At 43.5% G+C, this 22,033-nt stretch overlaps 1 protein-coding gene across 9 annotated transcripts in view; it reads right to left on the minus strand.

Annotated features, from left to right (window-relative positions):
• The window catches only part of LDB2 (LIM domain binding 2), a 365,026-nt gene that overhangs the window by 54,418 nt on the left and 288,575 nt on the right, over positions 1-22,033 (minus strand). For all 9 annotated transcript variants that reach the window (XM_045550418.1, XM_045550421.1, XM_045550419.1 and 6 more), the window contains exons 4-5: positions 18,633-18,755; positions 15,803-15,886 (exon numbers count right to left, since the gene is read on the minus strand). In XM_045550418.1, the coding sequence (XP_045406374.1) occupies positions 15,803-15,886; positions 18,633-18,755 (207 nt within the window). The remainder of the gene's footprint in view (positions 1-15,802; positions 15,887-18,632; positions 18,756-22,033) is intronic.

Consider the following 22,033-nt stretch of genomic DNA (forward strand, 5'->3'; position numbering starts at 1 on the left):
ACTATTCCTCCCCATCCAAACCTGTGTGGTTTCTAGACCGAGAGAGTGAGAATTCAGAGAATGAGTTGGAAGAATGGGGATATTGAGCTCTATGAATCAACGTGATTCCTGAATTTTGGATAGTGAGTAGCTTAAATGGGATGATGAAGGATTTGTTTGAAATTTTATTCAAAACTCATTGATGCCTGAGTTAGGATAGCAAGACTTTGGACATTGAGGGTTTGGACAGTAAGTGAGAAGGGCCTGTTTTTGTAAGAGAATCTTACAGCTTACAAAGTGTGTCAATGAAAGTGGCCTCATTTATTATTTAACCTTTGCAGGTAGGTATTATCCAACTACACCCCCCGCCCCAACCCCATTTTACAGAAGATGAACTATTTCTGGCCAATGCAATATAGTCACTCCTTGGTGTACTCAGGGGGTTGGTTCCAGGACCCCTGAGTAGGTGCAAATCTGTGCATGCTCAAGTCCTACAGTGGGCCCTACAGAATCTGCGGACACAAAAAGTCAGCCCTCTGTCTACGTGGGTTTCGGATCCCATGACTATTGTATTTTCCATTTGCACTTGGTTGAAAAAAATTCTCTTGCAAGTGGATCCTTGCAGTTCAAACTCAGGTTGTTCAAGGGTCATCTGTACAATTAATGTCGAAGTAAATTGGCAGAGGACAAAACCCACTGTCACGGCCTGGCCACTGTTCAACAGTGAGACTGTATTTCACAGCTGAAGCTTGTCCTTCTCACCTCCCGTCTGTTAGTGAGACACCCAAAGTTCCAAAGCTTAAGAAATTACGTGTAACTGGACTGCTACGTTTTTGTGTATTTTTTAAAATTCTTTTAATTAGCAACAGGAAGACTTTGTTTTTCTATTTAAGGTTTCTACTCATGGTAAAACTGTGCAAGAATTTGGTAGATGGCCACTCATTTCTTCCATAGGTAAAGCACAGGCAGAATCCAAGGGGAAAGTTGGGAGAAGGAAGAAAAGCATCTTCTTTGATCAGTTCATAAGGCTACAGATACTTTTTCTGTAAAATCCACGTTGTCAGGTTGCTGGAGTTGACTTCTGCCCTTATGCCAAAAGTTTCCATGGTGATGTATGGCACTATTGAAGTGAAAAGGGATCGCTCTCTCAAGGCTAAAAGAGGGAGGAATTATCTGCCTTCTCAGGAAGACTTCAGCTTTATGCTACGATTGGCCAAGAAAAAAATTTGAGAACAGAGGTAATATGTATGAGATTCTCACCAACACAGGCAGATGTAGTATCAAATCGAAAATCTGCTAGCAGGAGACCAGAGTAGACCCAGGCATACAGTAGAAGCTTAGTAAATGTTTACTGCCTGAATGGATGTGAATTAGCTCTGCAAATGGAATGCCAAGACAAAAACACCAAAATCATCCTATACTAATAGGCAGGTAGACTTGCGTCAGCTTCCATCCACCCATTCAACCTCTTGATTTCAGTTTCCTCATTTTCTTCTTTAGATTTATTTTTATTTTTAAAAAATATTTTTAGAGACAGGGTCTCTCTCTGTCATCCAGGCTGTAGTGCAGTGGCCTGATCATAGCTCACTGTGGCCTCAAACTCCTGGACTCAAGCTATCCTCCTGCCTCAGCCTCCCAAGTAGAACTACAAACTCACACCACCACACCCAGCTAGTTTTTTTTATTCTTTGTAGAGACAGGGTCTTACTATGTTCTCCAGGCTGATCTCAAACTCTTGGCCTCAAGCAATCATCTCACCTCAGCCTCGCAAAGTGCTGGAATTACAGGTGTGAGCCACCTCACCCAGCCAGTTTCCTCATTTCTAGCATGGTATTTATTAATACTTCATATGTGGTACTTGTTAATGTTTCTTTCTAATTTGTATGTTTTCTTTTTAGAATGCTTAGGTTGGAAAAGGGCTTAAAATCCATGCTCATCTCTCTTATTTTACAGATAAGGAACATTTATCAAATAAAGCTAATAAGACCCCACACCTGCCCTCCCAACAGGGCTCTTCATGAATTGCAAATAAGAACATCAAGTCCTGAGATGATGCTACAGGCGTTCAGTCTATGATGTCAAGGATAGTTAATAGCCTTCACAGAAGTGTGCTCAAGTAGTTGAAGGCAACACGTGGATTTCAGGTTTTATGAATGATTTGCTCTTTAACACTTCGGACTTTTCAAGGAGCCCATCTCAAGTTTAGTAGAGTTGAAATGACTAACTCCTCTATTCACTGAGGATCAGGCCCTGTTTTAGGCATCAGGGAAGAAGAGACATGCTTCTTGTTTTCAAACAGTTTACATTCCCGTGGCAGGCATGCCAGACAGAGAGACAGCACAAAGGTAAATTGATGATTATGCAAGATAGTTCAGCTGATAAAAAGTGCTAAGAGAAAAATAAAACAGGTGAGGAGCTATGATAGAAGTGAACTGGGGTGCAGAGGTCACTTAAGATAAGCTAATCAGGAAAGACTTCTTGGAGGAAGTGACATTTGTTCTGAGACCTGAATAATATGGAGCCAGCCCTGCACAAATTTGGCTGGAGTATTCGAGGCAGCAGAATGATGATGATGACAAATATAAAACAGCAAATATTTATTGCACACTTACTATTGCACACTTATTTAACTCTCTCAACAACAAGGGACTATTATTATCCCCATGTTATTGATGAGGAAATTGAGGCACAGAAAAGGTAGGCAATCATCCAAGGTTCTACAGCTAGTTAAGTGTCCTGATGCAGCAAGTACAAAGGCCTTGCCATGGGAAGGAACTTGATATGTTGGAAAAGCAAAAATCAGGCTGGCGGAGACTAGAGCCTTCGATGAGATGAAGCCAGGAGAGGCCAGATCCCACAAGGTTTTGCAGGCCGAGCTAAGAATTTTGGATTTTCTTTGGAGGGCAGTGTGCTATCACCAAGTGGTTTTAAGCGAACACTTTTAATGTCCAGCTCAGAAGAGTGACATGACTTGATCTATTCTTTTAAAATATATGTGCTGGCACTAGCATAGGGATAAGGGTCTGTGTGATAAAGGATGGCTTCAAAGCCTGGATTTTGAAGTCTGAGATAAACAGGGATATGAGGCATCACGAGATGAGTCCAGTAGGGGGTTGACCCCCATTAATCTTAAGCTGCGGGTGGTTTTCAGTGTTCTCGATCCATTGCATCTGTTGGCAATTTGGCAAAATAGCCAGGTCACCTCAGTGGAAATGAGTAGCCTCATCCAGGTCTTCAAGGCAGCTCTTGCCAGGAGGTGACATTTCTGTACACGACAGAGTGCTGAGGGCATCAGGTCAACATGGGATCCGATCCCAGTCTGGAGTTTTGCCCTCTGAATTATGTTAGGTGGGTGCCAGAACCTTTCCGAACCTTAGTTTCTTCTTCTATAAAACCAGGCCATTATCACCTGACTCTCAAACTTCTGAGTACTAAATAAAACTGAGTGTGTGTCTTGCCCATAACAGGACTTCGTGATACTAGTTCACTGCCCTCCTCTCCTTTGGTAGGTGGTGGACAGTTTAAATTTTACTTGTTTTCTCTTAATTATGGTAAGCATATATAGCCATTCCCAAACTCATTATATAGAGCAAGACCAGAGATGTTAAGCCCACAGTCCTTCTTCTCTTTCATGGATCTGTGTAGTACTATCTACTCCTCAGACGCTGCTACGGACAGATGATGAGACCATAGAAGCCAGTAACAGTTGCTGTCTTTAAAGAATTTGAGTTTTCTGTGGCCAGTAAGATGGTGCCCGTACAAAGCGTAAGATCCACCAGAGACCAGCCACAGAGAAAGAGCTTGAGCCTCATAACCAAGCAGTGAAACTTACTAGTCCCCTCCTCAAACTTCAGGCAACTTCCCTGCCTGAAATGCTCTTAAATTAAAAACAAATTCAAACAGCTTTCCCCTTGCCCCTCCTCCCCATTTCCCCGACACACTTTTCTACCCACTGTAGACAACTGGGAAGGCTACTTCCCGGAGCGTGGACTCTGGGCTCCATCTTGCACTTGACTTTGCAAGCTTTCAGCTTTCCCGCAGACTGGCTGGCAATTTCCCACCTCACCGTCTCCCTTGATTTTCCATGTCTTGTTAAACAACAATTTCTTTCTCTTTCTCCAGTTCCCGAGACTGGGAAATTACTTTCTTTAATCCAGGCCCTATTTGTGCATTTAAGGCCAAGAATTTCGGCAGCATCTGTGGCTCTGAAATTGTTTTCAGTTAGGATTGCTCTGCTAAAATACTGTTTTTGTTTGTTTGGTTTTTGGATTATATATACATGTACATATATGTATATATATGTAAATGTTCTGGTAGCCATTTCCTCTGACCTGACTGTAGAAATCACAGTTTTCTAGACACTGGAATGTCTGTATGTTATGGTTAGTTCACTTCTTTAAGAGTTAACTGCTTTAATTCCCTTATCATGGAGTCATATGTACTACTTTTCTATCTCCAAATGCAATTAAAAGTACCCTTCGGGTGTTCCAAGTTTTAATCATTCTCTGTGTGGAGCATTCCCATGGCTCCAAAAGGCTTTCTCTGCCTCATCTCAGATGGGGCCTTTCTCCGAGGAGGGCGGGGAAGAGAAAGAGGGGAGCAGTCAGAATGAGAGCTGACAGCTTTGTTTCAGAGGCCAAACCCCCCACTTTCTCTAACGCACTGTCTCTCCCACAGGAGCCCATGCCAAGGACCCAGTTCTCACGCCCACGGTGGGCTGGTGCAGTGGGTTTTGAGAACAAGCCAGACCTGAGCCAGGAAAGCGCTGCTGCCCGGGCAGCCTTGTGACCTTTGGTCTTGGTGGGTTTGTATCTGTGAAATGGGGATACTAATAGCTATCTCATCATTTTATTAGCAACAGACAGAAGTTCCTCAATAACTAATGGTGTTGTGATAACTATTATTCTGGAGGGTCCTTGGAGAAACCAGAGCTGGTCTCTGAGTCAGAGTCACGTCACAGTTTTCTACACCACTGCTTGCCACACTGTCTGTGACACGTGCTCCTCTAGCCCTTGCTAGTGGCCACTTGCCATGGGAGTTTGATAACCCCTGAACTGCTCTAGATCCCGATCGGTGGGATGAGGCCACTGGTCATGCACCTAGGTGCCCTGATAATATCAATTTGCCATCCTGGTTTTAAAATTCTTACTTTCTGAACTTACCACATCATCATAGATGGGCAAGAAACTGTCTGCAAGCCCTCAGTGACCCATGGACCACACTCTGAACTGCACATTTTATGCTGTCAATCCTTTGAGGGTTTACAATATGCTGGGCACCGTGTGGGGCACAAGAGATTTGCTGGTGTGGCTTCTGCCTCCCCAGAACGTCAGGGCTTAATGAGGGCTGCTGCTGCTCTGCCTGAGTACATGAATGGTGAGTGGTCTACCTGGATCCCAGCCCGTTCTGACCATCGGTAACTGCAGTTCATCTCAGTCTCCGAGCAGGGATTCCTGTTCCATCCCCAGGCTTGGCTTGGCATTTAGGTGAAAAAGGGGGTTGGATTGTAATCCCTTCTCCTGTCATAGAACCAAGGAAAACATCTTGGCTGGGAGTCAAAGCCTTACAAAAATAAGAAACAAAAACCTCGGCAGGCTTCCAAATGCTGACCTGAGCCACACTCGTGCTCCTGGGGGCCACTCCGTGTCATTCTGATCGAGGTCATTTTCCAAAACTAATTGCCCAATTCTTCCAGGCATTGGGCTATGCTGCTGCTGCTGTCGGTGGAGGCTACATGCAGGGACCAATGATCTTTAAAGTATAACAATAACAGCAACAAAAATCTTCATTCGCTTGGGAAATTAAAGGGTATGGGATCAAAAAACATCACTGTGAAACTTAAATGCCTTCACATCCAGTTGATGATACTGCTTAGTTAAAGCGTTAGGCTTATTCAACAATAATAACAACAAAAAGCCTATATAAATAATATTGAAAATACTTCATGATAACGATTGTACATCTGTGATAACACCCATATTGGGGAGGAGTGCCAAATACGTGGCCTTTGTCCCTGCTGCCCCTGGCTACACTCCTCTGCAGACATCATCAATCAATCACCTCTCCTCTTCTTTTTGAGCTTTCAAATGGCTTCAGAATCTCAGCAGAGAATTCCAGACCACAACCAATGTATGGACTTGGCTTCCTAGAGTAGTAATTTAGGGCTTAAAAAGTACTCATTATCATTTTGACCCTCACCTGTGATGTAGTTATTATGATTCAGAACGGACATGAGAAAACTGGGACTCCTGGAAATTAAGGCACTTGATCAATATCACATAAAAATAAGGGGCAGCAGTTAAAATTGAGCCCTGATCTGCTGTCCTCAGATGGTACAGGAGGCAACTGGTATTAATTTTGCTCCTTCTGTGTGCCAGCCTCTTGCAAACTGTATTTCGTCTAATCCTCATGACAACCTTATGAGATGTATTATTCTTCCCAAGTTTCAGATGAGGAAAGTAGGGTTCAGGGAACTTAAGAAACTTGCTCAGTGCCATATATGTCATGTGGGAAAGAGTTAGGATTTCAACCTACATTTCTCAGAATCCAAAGCACATTTATTTTTTATCCCACATGGTCTCTACAGTCCAGCTTTCTATTTACAGGAAACATTGTTAAGAGCAGGACATGGCAAAGGTGTTTAGAGGAATGGTATTTATGACAGCAGCAACTGAAACACAACTTCCTTTCTTAACATTAGAGAAATGATTAAATAAACATGTCATAGGCCGGGCGCGGTGGCTCACACCTATAATCCTGGCACTCTGGGAGGCCGAGGCGGGCGGATCGTTTGAGCTCAGGAGTTGGAGACCAGCCTGAGCAAGAGCAAGACCCTGTCTCTACTAAAAAAATAGAAAGAATTTATCTGGACAATAATATACAGAAAAAATTAGCCGGGCATGGTGGCGCATGCCTGTAGTCTCAGCTACTTGGGAGGCTGAGGCAGAGGATTGCTTGAACCCAGGAGTTTGAGGTTGCTGTGAGCTAGCCTGATGCCACAGCACTCTAGCCCAGGCAACAAAGTGAGACTCTGTCTCAAAAAAAAACCCAAAAAACAAAAAAATAAACCAAAAACATGTCATAGCACCACACTGGGATATTTGTAGCTATTATAAATGGCTAATGACGACTGTATAAATATGCAAGTGTTTACCAAATAACATTAGGAAATCGTATGTAACCTAATTGCATTTATGCAGAATGGATAAAGAGTAAGAGAACTTACAAAGAAAATAACTTTTGATTAACACACAAGGCAATAAGATGTTTTAAAGTTGTATAAAACATAATGCTTAAGAAAATAAAAGAAGTATATGTATCCTGAGGCATCAAGAAAATCTGGCCAAAGGAAATAGACAAAAATAATCACTCATTAAAAAAAAAAATTAGTCCTCAATACGTGACAGAATGCATTTCCAAAATAATGAAAAGGAAACAATGGCATTTGGATTCAGAGCAAGTAGAAGAAGTGATATTAGAATAAAAATTTGACAATGGGAACTCTGAGTGTTTAAGTGGGAATTTGCGCAGTAGAGAGATCTGTGTGCCTCTCGCCAAGTTTCATTTTATTTTCTCAGTGCATTCAACTCTTTTGCTCCTCAGATTTCATGGTGAAGTTCTAGGCAGTGACTCTGCAACTAAATTATACTTTTTTTCTCCTAGATTCTAGGACAAGCAAATTCATCTGAGTTTAATTTGAGTGTTTTTTTTTAAATATCATTCAAAATCTTGTCTTCCATTTACCAAACTGCACATATACACACCATTTACTCAGGAGACATCTACTGGGTGCTTATGTGTGTTCATGTTGCTCAGAGCCTAGTGCAGAAGACACATGAGCAGAGTGACAATTCTCATACGGGACCTGCCAAGAGCTAAGCATGTGACCATGTGCACAAGAACTCCTGGCACACTGGGGAGGGGCTTTTACCCCAGCTGAGAGTTGGAGATTCTCATAGGAGGTGATAGATGAATGACTCCTGAAGGATGAGAAGGATCTAGCTGGAACATTGGATGGGAGGAGAAGGGTAGGAAGAGTGTTCCAGGCAGTGGCTCACACTGTACAGAGGCACAGAGGCGGGAGAGCATGACTGGTGGGGACCAACTGAAGGCGAAGTTTTTGTGGTCCAGAATGGAGAACAAGCTGGGGATGGGGTATGGGGTGAGGCCAGGAAGTAGCAGAGGCAGAATCTCCGAGGGCCTGAGACGTGAGAAGGCGTGGTGAAGCAGAGCAATTGATTAGTGCATTGAAACAAGTCACATTTAAGTCATCTGCTGGGATTAAGAGGATCGAGTATCTTTAGGGAAATCAGGAGAGGATAACAATTCTGGGCTGACCTGAAGTTACCAGCTAAAATTAGACAGTGAGAACCTGTAACCTTCTCTTAAACTCCTTAAAAAAGGGAATGTGCCTTAGCCATTCCTGTGAACATCCTGCCCCATCCCTTTTGTGCTTAATACATAGTAGATGCCACCAAAATATCTCTTGGTTAGTTAGTTGACATAAAATTTAAAAAGGAAACAGACTACCCCACATCCTCAAGGAGGTATACAACCATACAAACCAATGCTGTCCCTACAAGGAATGCCTCCTCTACTGAGATGGGAGAAAAATGGACATGAAAATGGCACGTTTCACTCAATGCCATCCTGGAAGTTTGTGGGGGTTTCCTTCAAACGCTTAAGGACATGATTTCTGCATTGCCCATGCTCTTACTTTTATGGAATTGGAGACAAAATAGACATAATTTATTTCTTTTTAAATTTTTAAATCTTATTCTTTAAAGCTATTTAAAGAACATATAGTTATTGCATAAATATGTACATACAAGAATTTTATTAAAGAAATTTGAAGTGATGGCAATTTCAAACTCTGAGTTAGAAAGCGTTTTCACTTTGATGAAGTGGAACGCAAGAATTAAGGAAGAAGGATTGACCCTGGTGTGTGCTGATGACTCGACTCTAACCAGGAGAGGGCCAGAGACCTTTACAAAATCTTGCTTTGGCAAATGAGTAATAGAAATTCTACATGCATTTATTTCACTAGAACCCAATGAGAGGGGTGTTATAGCTCATTTCACAGATGAGAAAATTGAGGCCCAGAGAAGTCAAGTAACTTGCCCAGGCTCACACAGCTGGCAAGTGTATGTTCTCGGATCCATACTGTCTAAGTCCTGCTATCCCCCAAGCCCAAGCCACAGCGGGAGGCTGTTTCCCCTCACCATGCTGTGCTATTGCTGGGGAAAAATCTTCTCTAGAATTATGCCACTCAGCTAGGCTGTATGGTTTTGGTCCCAAACACCTACCTGTGTCAGTACCTACAACAAACTTGAAACTTAACATTTCTGCTATGTGAAACTTCCTGGAGTTCCCCAAACCCACCACTTTCTCCGTCCTTCTCTGACCCTGCTCAGGGTGGATCCTCTGTCTAGACTGGGCTCTGCCTTGTCTGCCTGACAACCACCTACTCATCTTCCAGAATCAGTCCAAGGGCCATCTCCTCTACGAGGACATTGCAGCCTCCCACGCCACCTTCCGACGACCTCTCTCTTCTTTGCACCTGGTGTCAGGCCTTGTGTTCAAATCCCTACTCTGCCACTAACCAGCTCTGTGACCTTGGGAAGTTACTTCTCTGTGTCTCAGTTTCCTCACCTGCAGGATAGGACTAAGAAATAGTCCCTACTTGAAGTTATTTCTCTGTGTCTCAGTTTCCTCACCTACAGAACAGGACTAAGAAATAGTCCCTACTTCCTAAGGTTGCTGTGAATATTGAGAGAGAGAGAGAGAGAGAGAGAGAGAGAGAGAGAGAGAGAGAGAGAGACTCCCTACAAAGCAAAGCACATAGCAGCAGGGCCTGCCACATAGGAAGTGCTCCCTAAATGTCAGCTAGTGTTATGTTTATCACTGTACCTGCGACAGATTTCTCTCCCAGAGTGTATTTTTTTTCCTTACATATGAGGCAGTGATCTTTTTGAGGGAAGAGACTGGGCACAAAGAAAGTGTCTAAGAAACGCTCATGAAATGCTCAATAAATAAATGAGCAAAGAGAATCTGGTGGGAACCGGCACTGCCAGGTCTCACTGACTTGGACGGCCGACGCCTGCCAGGCTGCGCTCTGCCTTCCGTGCTCCTGGCTGTGCTCCTGGCTCACTCCCCTACTCTAGGGCTCCAGGGCCATCACCAGAATGTGCTGTTTGTTGGGTGGTGTCATCACCCCACGTCATGAAACAATTGTCCTCCCCCATAGATGGAGGACACTCTTAGTGAAACCCACCTCCCAGTGTCCGGGGTGCCCAAGAGCCTCGAGGTAGTGACGTCCCCATTCTGCAGGCTCCTCTCAGCCGCGGCCTGGATAACTACTGCAGGGGACACTCAAGTGAGCAAGCCCCAGCCTCCTGGAGGTCACCAAGGCTACCTCCAGAGGAAGTGAGACCACACTGCACCAGAGCGCTGTCCCTGCAGGCTGGGGGACTTCCAGCTGCAGCTCCGCTGGGACCACAGAGTCAGCGATCATTGCACCTCTTAGCACAGGGCACCTCCAACCTTGTCATGCTGGGAGGCAACAGGAGGAACAGCAGGGCAGGCGATGTGACAACTCAAAGCCGGTGGCAACAGCTGTTCTTCTTGTCCCTTCAAAAGCGTCAGGTCACCAGAGCTGCCAGTGTCTGGGTTCAGCTCCATCATCCGCACTCATAAGCTCCATCACATCTTCCACACTCGCTAGCTCCACGTCCGCACTCGCGCTTCCACCTGGCCACCGTGGCGCTTCCCCGGCTCCTGCCTCCACGAGCGCTGCCTCGGCCATTCCCGACTGCCGGTCTCCGTGAGAGCAATTCAGAATTTCATGGGAATAAATGAACTTGTTTTGACAAAACTAGATGACTGTAATTACTTACTTTCTGCACTGCTTAATTTTGTTACATGTCAGACACCGCATATTGAAATTTCAATGTCTGGAGCATTTGAAATCTCTATCCCTTCTTTCCAAAGCAGGACGCATCAATTTTTAAAATTCTTCTCCTGATATAGAAGGCCTTGGATTAATATTTGCCAACACACCTGTCTGACCTCTTTTTCTGATACTGGGAGTGGTATTGAAACTCCTTATTAACTTTATTTGAACAATACTTCAGGTGACCTTCGGAGGCTTGAGGCAAAGGCCAGCTTCCTCGGATGGACGGGGCGCTTCGTTCCGATCGTCAGGCAATTTTATAAATGAATGCATTTGGTGACTGCTCAGCTGTCTTTAAAAAATATTAGATGATAAGACTATGAGAGGAATCTTAAATCCCAGTTCTAAATTGAAGAAAGAACCTTTGTCTGTCATTCTCAGTGACCACTAACCAGGCCGGGTGTCACCATGGAAGCCCAGGTGTGCTGGTTTGGGGCAGCGAGTGAGATTCTGCTTAGCCGCGATGCACCAGGGGCCCAGGGCCACCCCTAGGATTTATGCCTGGGAAGTGTGGCTTCTATCCTGACCCCCTTCCTGAGACCCAAGGATCATTCCCTGGGCTACCACGGGCTTTGTGTGTCCCTCTATTTCAGCCCACTTCACTGTGATTGCGGCACCAGACCCTGCCCACCTGTGATTGCCACCTGAGGATGGAGGCCACATCTCCACGACAAAGCCCAAGCACCTGGGAAACTGCCAGGAATGGGGAGTGGGCCCAATAGAAGTGTTCTGAATCCTTCTGAATAAGTGAATGAGTGAGTGAAGAACAGAAGAAATGAAGCCAGGAAGGCAAATAGCTACTGAACCGGGATGCATGAGTCCAGAAAGTAAAGTAATGTGAGGCAGACCTAGAGAGAGAGCAGCAAGCTGGTGCTGTGTTGTTCTAAGGGCAACATGTTGGGCAATGATGGGCATGTAGTAGGTGCTGAGTACATTATGACAATGGACACTAATGAGGCACTTTCTGTCCCCAAACCCTGTGCTAAGCCCTTTACATGGATGGTCTGACCTAGGTTTTGCACTAATCCTGCAAGGAGCTGGTATAAATTTTGGCAAAGTGAATGAAGGACTAGTGATAGATGCTGACTCCCCAGGGAAGGCAGGAAAGACATAACCCAATTCCTACCAGTGTCATCTGTCTGACACACTCACTGGAAAGGCAGTAGAGTTTTGCAGTGAAGGACATGGATTCTGGAGCCAGGCTGCCTGGGTTCAAGTCCCAGTCCTGCCACTTGAGTAAAGCTGGGCAACTTACTTCACTTAAGCTCTCTGTGCCTCACTTTGCTCTGGGGATGGTGACGGGGTACAGGGCTATCGTGGGACCAGTTAAGTCACAAAATAGATGGCATAAGACCTGAAATGCAGCAAGCACTAAGTGACCTTGAAATGCTGCTCTCTACTGCCCACACCCATGAATGGTTTTCTTGTGTCATTGTCAGGAGAGGGGTGACGCCTTCTTCTCTCTTCGCAGGTCTGATCTCAGTCTTCCCGGGCTGCAGGATGTGGGGGCCCAGTGGCCTTGACCGCAGGGTGAAAGTCAACCATTTTTGGATGACAGTAAAAGCAGTGGGGAGGAGAAGGAAGGAAATTTATTATTTATTAATCTGTGTTAAATGCAGCTAAAAGATGTAACTAAGAATCTGCACAAGATCTCCTCATAGTGTTGGAGAGAAAGTCTAGGACAGACTCTGACGTCCCAGCTTCCTGTGTGGGGTCAGCTGAGGACACATAGTGTGGAACTTCCTTACCTGCTGGAGGGAGAGCATCCTTCCTGTTTTCAATTAAACCTCTCCTGATTCCTGACAAGATGAAACGCCCAGCAATGTGGAGCTCCCTTCTGGATTCCTGTGGATAGAGCAACTCCCCAGGACTTACTACCTACCCTACTGTGCCAGCTGCCCCACGGAGGGCCAGCTCTGAATGCAGAGCCCGGAGGTTTGGGAGGACATGGCCCCAGCTACTCTGGCTTGGGGCATCCACCTGTCAGCCTACACTCCTGGGCAGAGAACCGTGGGCTGTTCAGTGGTTCAGGGCCACCAAAATAGCAGCAGATGGGAAGTGCAGCTGATTCCAGCTCTTGGCAGGTCTAGATTTGGCTCTGGGGCACCTAGGATATAGATAGAAAGAATCTTTTCTCTCTACCCAGAACAAGGACTCTCTCATCTTCTTGTTTAACCCTTCCAGAGGTTCCTCATCACCAACAACCCCTCTGGCTCCATAGCCTGATCAGCCAGTTGCTCCAAGACCTGGCTCCCAGCTAACTCTCTCTTTCACTCTTTCTGTTCTCTCACTTCATGTCCTAGCATCATCCAACTATTTGCAATTCCATCCTTTAATCCTGTGGCCCCCAACCTTTTTGGCACCAAGGCCTGGTTTCATTGAAGACAATTTTTCCACAGGATGGGGGTTGGGGTATGTGGGGTGTGTGGAGGTGGAGCTCGGGTGGTGATACGAGCGATGGGGAGTGGCCGTAAATACAGATGAAGCTTCACTTGCTCGCCTGCAGCACACCTTCTGTGCACCCTCCCCACCCCCGTTTCTTAAGTTTCATGGAAGACAAGTTTTCCACAGACAGGGGCGTAGGGGCGATGGCAGAGCTCTGTGGCCCAGGCCCTAACAGGCTGCAGACTGGTACTGGTCCACATCCCGGGGGTTGGTGACCGCAGCTCTAAGCCGTGTTCCTTCTTTTCACTCTGATAGAAACCTCCTTCCTGTCCCCTGGATCTGGTTTAACTTTATTCATTCTTTCACCCTCAATTCTTGCATCATCTTCTCCAGTGAAGCAGCCTCTGACTGAGTCCTCTGACATATCTCTTTTATTCTCTCATAATTCCTTCTGGAAACTTCTATCCTGGTATTTACCACTTTGTATATAATTTTCTCTTTATGGGTCTGCCCTTCATAGGAGCCAGTTTCTTGGTGGCAGGGAGCATGACTTTTGTCTTTGCATCTTCAGTGTCTAGCCCAGTGCCTGGCACATTGCAGTGTGTGAATGACTTGGAAGAATCTGCTCAAATCATTCTTAATTCACAGAAGAGCCAGCCCCACAAAAGCATGTCAGCATTTCAACCAATGAAAAATGGTTGTACATAGAGGATTACGAATAAAAAACAAAATTCACGAGCTTAGATTGCCCTTAGGGAGAAAGAATCAATAACATAAACTTTTTGTTAGGGTGAGGGCCCTGGAGAGGTGACCCACTAAACACGAAGGAATTCAGCACCTCGGAGGCAAAGGAATGTGAAACGTGGCCACTGCCTTCTCCTGAGTTCTGGAGGATGATGCTTGCTTAACGAGTGAAGCCATGTCCCACCTGTAAGTCAACTACTGTAATCACATCCTAAAAACCAGTGTGATATATATGACTTTTAGGACAAACCTGGAGGCTGTGAATATCATGTAGGTAAATAATTTTGCCCAAAACACTTAATTTTTTAAAATAACAACTAAATTTACATCCAAACCAAAAAAAAAAATGTTACATATTATGAAGAGAGTCCCTAAGAAGTCTTAGAAATGTCTGTGTTACAGCATTGGGTTAGATTTCTCTTTCAGGAGACTCTGTGGGGTGGCACACTGATTCTCCTAAGGTATGACAGCCCCTGGGTGGAGTCACAGAGGAGTGCACTCAACAATAGCCCATCAGAATGTGGGACAACCAGAAGTGTTAGAGTGGGAGACTGAGAGACAGGGCTGAGACCAGATGCAGGGGCTTCAAGATCGGGTGCAGGTGTTTAAACAACCCTTAACCAAAAGGGGCTGATAACCACAGGCAAGAACCAGCTTGGACTGACTTGTCAGTTATCTCTGTCACCTTACATGAACTTTGGATAATTATAGTATCATTTGCATTGTGGTTTTAAAATTTCTCCACCCTTGAAATCACCATGACAGTTCCAAGACCGTACAAAGTAAGAAAATGGGAGCAAATCCAATTCTAGGAATACCACCCAAATTCTTAGTAAAAGCCAACCCCTTGGCCTTAACTATCCCTCCTCTTGATTAGTAAGACAGTAAAAGATTTAAAACTGGCCGGGCGCGGTGGCTCATGCCTGTAATCCTAGCACTCTGGGAGGCCGAGGTGGGCGGATCACTGGAGGTCAGGAGTTCGAGGCCAGCCTGAGCAAGAGCGAGACCCCATCTCTACTAAACATAGAAAGAAATTATACGGACAGCTAAAAATATATATAGAAAAATTAGCCGGGCATGGTGGCACATGCCTGTAGTCCCAGCTACTCAGAAGGCTGAGGCAGGAGGATTGCTTGAGCCCAGGAGTTTGAGGTTGCTGTGAGCTAGGCTGAGGCTACGGCACTCTAGCCCAGGCAACAAAGTGAGACTCTGTCTCAAAAAAAAAAAAAAAAAAAAAAAGATTTAAAACCACTTCCTCTCAGTGCAGCTGCTCTCTTTCTAGCCTGCCTGCTCTCCTCCCTGAGAGTGTACTTTCACTTTGAATAAAGCTTTTGCTTGCTTGGTTTATACGGTGTGGCCTGAAATTTTTTCCCATGAGGAACACCAAGAACTTGGGAAAAAAACTCCACTCGGAGTCCAGTAACAGAAGGAAAGTGGCACCAAAGCATTTGATGAGAATGGGACATTGCTAGCCTTTGAATAATTAATTCCAGAAGTCATGCAAATGTACAAGGGAAGCTCAACCCTGACAGATTCTAGGTTTGATGCTTTGTTAATTAAACTCCACCTTCCATTGGAAACACACACACACACACACACACACACACACACACAGTGGTACAGAACAAACATATTATGCTATGTTACCTGAACTTCATTTTAACTCCTTGGTTCAAGATGCATATAAACCTCTGAATTACTTTTGAAACTCACCAGGAAATATAATCATTCTGTTGGTCTTACCCTGAGGTAGTTGAGGGTGAAGTTTGTTAGCCCCATCCTGGTGATGTTTTTGGACAGCTGATCCAGGACCTGAGGATCTTGTGCCTAAACAGAAAAAAAAAATCATATATTTTATCCCTACAAGATGGTCCCAAGAAAATCTTAGATGGTGCTACAGCTGCTAAAAAACTGTAATTGCAACGTTGTCAATTTTTCTTGGAGGGAAGGTTGCTGGAGGTCATTTAATTTACATTTTGAAGACACTTGCATATAATGCTCAAGGATAGTTTCAGATCAATTGTGCAAGACTGGGGAAAACCAAACTGCCTTAGATGTGTTTTTGGTCTTTGGGAGAAACGGCATTATTTTCTCTGTGAGAAACCCTGGCACTCAGGCCTCAGGGCAAGAGGCACCGAGCCTGCCAGCAGAGCTCCGGGTCCAGGGCCCTCATTAGAGAAGGTGGCACTTGTGGACTGGGGAGAGCCATGCTTCAGGACTGGCCTTTGTTTCCTGCTGTGATAGGGATGGTGTTCTAACAGCTTAGGGTTCAGGGCTGTATTTGAAAACTTGGCCACTGCCATTATATATATATGTGTGTGTGTGTGTGTGTGTGTGTGTGTGTGTGTGTGTAATATATATGTATACACACACATACATATACATATATATTATATACACACACAGAGAGAGAGAGAGAGAGAGAATTCTAACTTTCTTTCCCATTAAGCTGAGACTAGATATAGACATCCTTAACAATTTTCCTCCTGCAGGACTTTAAGGGTAAGACTCACATTTGCCAAAATACCCATATTTTAAAAAAGGATGTAAAGTATCATGGGCTACCCCAAATGTTCCATTCAGCCAGAAAAAAAAGTTCTTTCTGGGTTGATGAGTCTTTTGGTTGACACTCTTTCTACTTGCCTTTCCTTCTTTCTTAAGAAAGAAGCAAATCAGCACTAAACAGAGGAAGACATGAGTAAATATTCCTTTGTCTCCACGTCTACATTCACGAGACTATCTAGGTTATACTAATGCAACTTTAATTTATTCTCTTCTGTACTTACTTTTTCTCACAGTGAGACTACAAATTGGATTTGTGTGTATAAATAACAAAAAATGTCAGAGAAAACAGAGAGTATCAGTTTCATGTCAATTTCTTGAACGAGGTCTTGGGGACACTGAACCTGTATTTACTAAACCTCTCTCAAGTTTGAGGAAGAGTTTTTTCTACAGAAGTGCGTGAAGTAGTCATGGCCAAGCTCAAGGAGCTTATATTTCAATCAGAAGGCCAGGATGATAACCAATTCATGAAGGAATATTGTCGCTGCCGCTGCCACTGCGAAAGCCAATCGCCAATACCTGCAGAGGACTTCCGATGTGGCCACCAGGCATTGTTCTAGGTGCTTTAGAGTCACTAACTGTTAATCCTCAAGACAATTCTCTGAGGCAAGTTTCTCACTGTTCCTATTTTATAGATGAGGCCCTGGAAGCACAGAGAGGTTACATCATTTGCCCAAGATAACATAGGAACAAGGATACAACCCTCTGTGGTCACAGTCCAGGGTCCGGGCTCCCAACCACTGCCTTCTGTGGCCTTTCAGTCTATTTTGAGAATAGTAAGAGTGGATACTCCAGACTTCTTCAAGGAGAGTGGAGAACGTGAACTGGGCTTTGATAATTAAGAAGAACACGGAGCATGGATGGTCAGAAATAAAGGAGGAGAGTGGGGTGCCACAGCAGAAAGCACAAGGTCAAAGGGAAGGGCAGAGACGGGGTTAACCAGTGGGATCAGAGGGCTGGGAACAGATGCCTGGAGAGACAGCCTGGAATCAGACAGCTGGGAGACAGGCAGCTTATCAGCCAGGCTTAGGAGTCAGAACCAGCTGGGTCTAAATCTTGATTTTGCCACTTTGTGCCTAAAAAATACTGGGCAATTTATTGAACTTCTCTGAGCCTCAGTTTGTCAGCAGCAAACACCTCTCTGAGTAAATGTCAAGATTAAATATCATAATGTATGCAAAGTGTTTAGCTCAAGGCCTGGCATAGTAAACACTCAATAAGTGATAGCTACTGTTTTTGTTTTTTGTTTTTTTTTGATTGTTAAGAGTCTTAAAACTCAGGCTTATTAAGTGTGATTTTGTTCCAAAGATTTGTCATGGACGCGGCTGCATCACACATTACAGAAGAAAGATTTATTTAAGTTAATGCCTTTGACTCTTCTTAAGGGATTGCACCTGACTGTAGTTCCTACTTGCATTTAAAATATAGCTCTAGATTGGCATCGAACCCACCTTTGCACTTAACTGGTGCTCAATAAATTCGATGTGATTTATGGCCTGATGAAACGGAGAGAACCCCAAATACTCCACTTCAAATCCAGCACCATGGTTAGGAAGGACCAACTCCTGCTGATGCTGATCTGAAGCTACAGGAGTCTCAAGTCTGATCAGATGGTTCTAATCAAAACTGGAAACTGTTATTCTTACTTGTTTCATTTCATTCCCCAGTTACACGTAACAAGTTTGTTAGCCCAAGCAGAGCAGTACTTGATAATGACTGGATGGAATTTAAGAAAAGTACAAACTGTTTATTGAGGTAACCTCCATTTGGAGTTCAGAATAATAAAGTATCAAAAATAGCCTCACAATGTACAAAACTTGGAAACAAAGGAGTGGGAAAAGGGCCTGTGGATTAAAATGGTTGAGAACAAAACTCAATATTTAGAGTTAATTACCTAACGAGTGATGATTACTGGAGTTCTTTCACAGAGAGAGGGCTGAGTTTTCCCCTTGAGTAAAGTGAAGGAGGGAGGAAAAAAAAAAGAAAGTAAAACAGAAATTAGATTACTTACATGCATGGCTAGAATGCTTCTCGGGACTAACTCTCGGTATTGTCTAATGGTAAAGTGCCATGTTTTTATTCTCATGAGATCATCAAAGGTGAACTCCAAGATCAGTCTGCCTTCTGTACATACCTAGAAGTGACAAACAACGCACTCATTTGTTATGCACTTCTTGAAAGCCACATTTTGTAACTCACACATCAGCTACTCAGCATGGTCTACCCTACCAGGTGGCGCTTGCTCTTGGTAAAGATGTGACACAAATGGTTTATCTATTTATCTGTGGCATATGGGGACAAGTGTCAGCTCTAGAATCAGTAGGTTCGAAAGACTACACAGCTGCTTACTAGCAGTAATAAGTAATTATACTAGTTACTAATGAAACTCTATGAGCCTCCGTTTCTTCATCTATAATTATGGGGACAAAACCCATCTTACAGGGATATTGGGTCAAAAACTACTGGCACACAGTAGTTATCCCCCCAAAATGGTAATCTCTCACTTCCTACTTTTCCTCCATTTCCATAATTCTTCCCCCATAGGAGCTTGAATTCTTGTCCTAATCGTGGTTATCCTACTCTAGGAGAAAGCAGTCAATAAAATCATTCATGCCTAAGTGTGCAATATTACAAGTTTACCCAACTAGAGACATTCCAGAGGGCAATGCTTAACCCAAGGCAGTGGGTATTTGTTACTGACATGTGGCTAATAGAGCCACGTTTAAAAAATATATTTCTTGAATCTCATCACATCAACAATGACAAATTCTGCCAGCATAAAGGGCCAATCTTGGGGCATGGGGCATTTTATCTTTCTAAGAAAAATATGTATTATTAATGAAATATAATAGAATTTTGGAGGCTTTCTTCCTTGATAATCAGTGACAGGATGGCGTTTTTATCTTCTTTTGATATTCATATCATTTTTGGCATGTAGTTCCTATTTTACTTACTGTTATTTTCACCATTAATGACTTTGAGATGAAAGAAAATGCTAGACAATCACGGACCACTGAGCCTATGTCAGCTATGAGACAGGGAGTGGTAGTGGCATATTGGTTGGGTTTAAATAGTGACAGCTCCTGAATCAGCCCATCTTTATCTCAGGGGAGCAATACAAAATAGGAGGTGGAGGCTGTGGTGTCAGAAAGTACTGGATTTGAATCCTGACTCCACTTTTTACTCATTCAGAAGCTTCGGGAAAATCAAATTCCCTCGATTCCAGTTTTCTCATCTGTAAAATGGGGATCATAATATCCAATACATTCAATGACATTATGTGTGTGGATTGCCTGGAATTGTGCCTGGTACCTAGTAGGATGATAGTAAATGATACCTTTACACATAACAAAATGCAACCAAAGAGAACACAGAACTCTAGGCCAGTGGGGGTCATGATGTGCTGTCTGAGACCTAGGGGTTTGCTGGAGGCATCTTGGGGGCTCTGCTGGGAGGAGCTGGGCCCCCATTTCAGCTCTGAGATACCCACAGATATTTTCTGGATTTCACCAGAGCAGCTTTGATTGTATCTGTTTTAATATATTGGGCTTCTGATCAAGCTTTTTTGGAGAAAGATTTGTTGGGCTAAAAACAAACATAAACCTCTGGAAACTTTAAAAAAATACATTTAAAAATAAATAAGTAAAAATTAACTGAATAGGAGATACGAGTATTTCTAAAACTATAGTCCATGAAGATGGTGAACAGTTTATATCAACCTGTTATGAAATATGAATAATCACTTTCCTCTTTGGGAATTTGTTACAAAACACCACCATTTATTGAGTTGAAATTAGGTCCTCAGCATTGACTTAGGTGCCTTCCTTGCACTATAATTGAAGGTAATATTTTCTTTTAACAAGCCAAATATCAGTACAGGGGAATTCCTAACAAGTGTTGATAGGGCATGACTCAAGAAAGATGCTGTTGATGTCTGCCATCTTTGCCTTATCAAAGATCTCAGAAGCACTGTTAGATAATTATTGATAACCTAGGTAAAGACCTCTATCTCAGATCCAATTAGCAGAATCTGTGGGTAACTCCAGGCATATGGGCACCTTGCCTCAAAACTCTTTGGTTGAGTGGTCTTCAGAGCCCTGTTTCTGGTGTCTTAGCCATGAGAGTTGAGTGCACTGAAATGGGGAAAGACTTCAGTGTCCCCAAACAATTCCCCTAGAGCATTGTCAGTGTTGGAATTAATTTACCAAGGTTTTCAAAAGAGTTGCATGGAGATTAAACTACACAATTCCCCCTGGGGCGCTGGTGTGACAGAAGCCACTTTCAGTGACAGCTTTCACAAAAGGGAGGTAGCTGTAGGAGCTATCAACGATGAAATATCTTGACAAAACAGGACAGATATGTAGATGCTATAATCCTTTTTCTTTAAAAAAGGGGATATTATTGGATTTTTAAACAAATATTAGTTCAGTTAAATGTCAGCCTTTTTTATTGTCTAACCTGTTTGTTTTGTATTTATGAACCACAAACGCAGAGCAGATAGAAGTTCTGGTTTACTTCTACTGGAACAGAATTTTGTAATGGGAAGGCATGTGTGTAGTCCTTCTGATGGAATACTCCACTGGAGCATCTGTAAGGTCAAGTTAAATTGTGTTCTTTGTTCATGGTAACATAACAAACTAGTTGGAGACCTTTCTTGCAGTCAAACTGTCATGGGCCTACAAAATGGAAAATTGCAACAAGCCTTGGGGTCCTTCTTTTTCAGTCAAAACCAAGGAATCAGCTTTATCCAGGGTACACTATGTGTAAGATGGGAATCCTTAGAATTGAATCTGAGTTGACTATGTTAGGTGTTTTCTTTAAAGAAAAATAAATGACTTTCTTGAATGAAAGGACAGTGGAGAATTCTGGTCACTACTGACCTTCCCCAAGTAATTACATCCACAGCTTCATCCCAGGCCCTAGGCAGATCCTACACTCCTGCTCCCATAGTGGAAGTCAAAGGAAACTGAAGGCTTTGTGATTTGTTTTATATGCAACAATCAGCAAATGGAATAGAGGCACATACAAAAAATATATATATATATATTTCTTGCTTGGAAATGGTAAAAAAATGGGCATAGCCTATAAAGGGGAATTAATGTCTTCTCTCTTCAGAAAAATTCTGTGCATTCCTCTTAATCAATACAATTAATGTAGCTTTTTATCTAAAGTCGGCCTTTTTTTTTTTTATGCTGCCTTTCACTTGGAATCCAAAATCAAAAGGGTCCCCAATTAAGAAAACATTTTCTGTTGTGCTGAATTCATGTTACCGTACTGTGAGCTCTGACATTTTGTTTCTGTGGTAACCAAAATCAGCTGATTAGTTGGCATGGCAACAGAAAAGATGTAATCCCAGCAGACACACTCTAATCAATGCCCCCAGCACAGATGGTCTCCGGAGGATCAACAAGA

The sequence above is a fragment of the Lemur catta genome, chromosome 4 (genome assembly GCF_020740605.2).
Source record: "Lemur catta isolate mLemCat1 chromosome 4, mLemCat1.pri, whole genome shotgun sequence".
In the NCBI taxonomy this organism is placed as follows: domain Eukaryota; kingdom Metazoa; phylum Chordata; class Mammalia; order Primates; family Lemuridae; genus Lemur; species Lemur catta.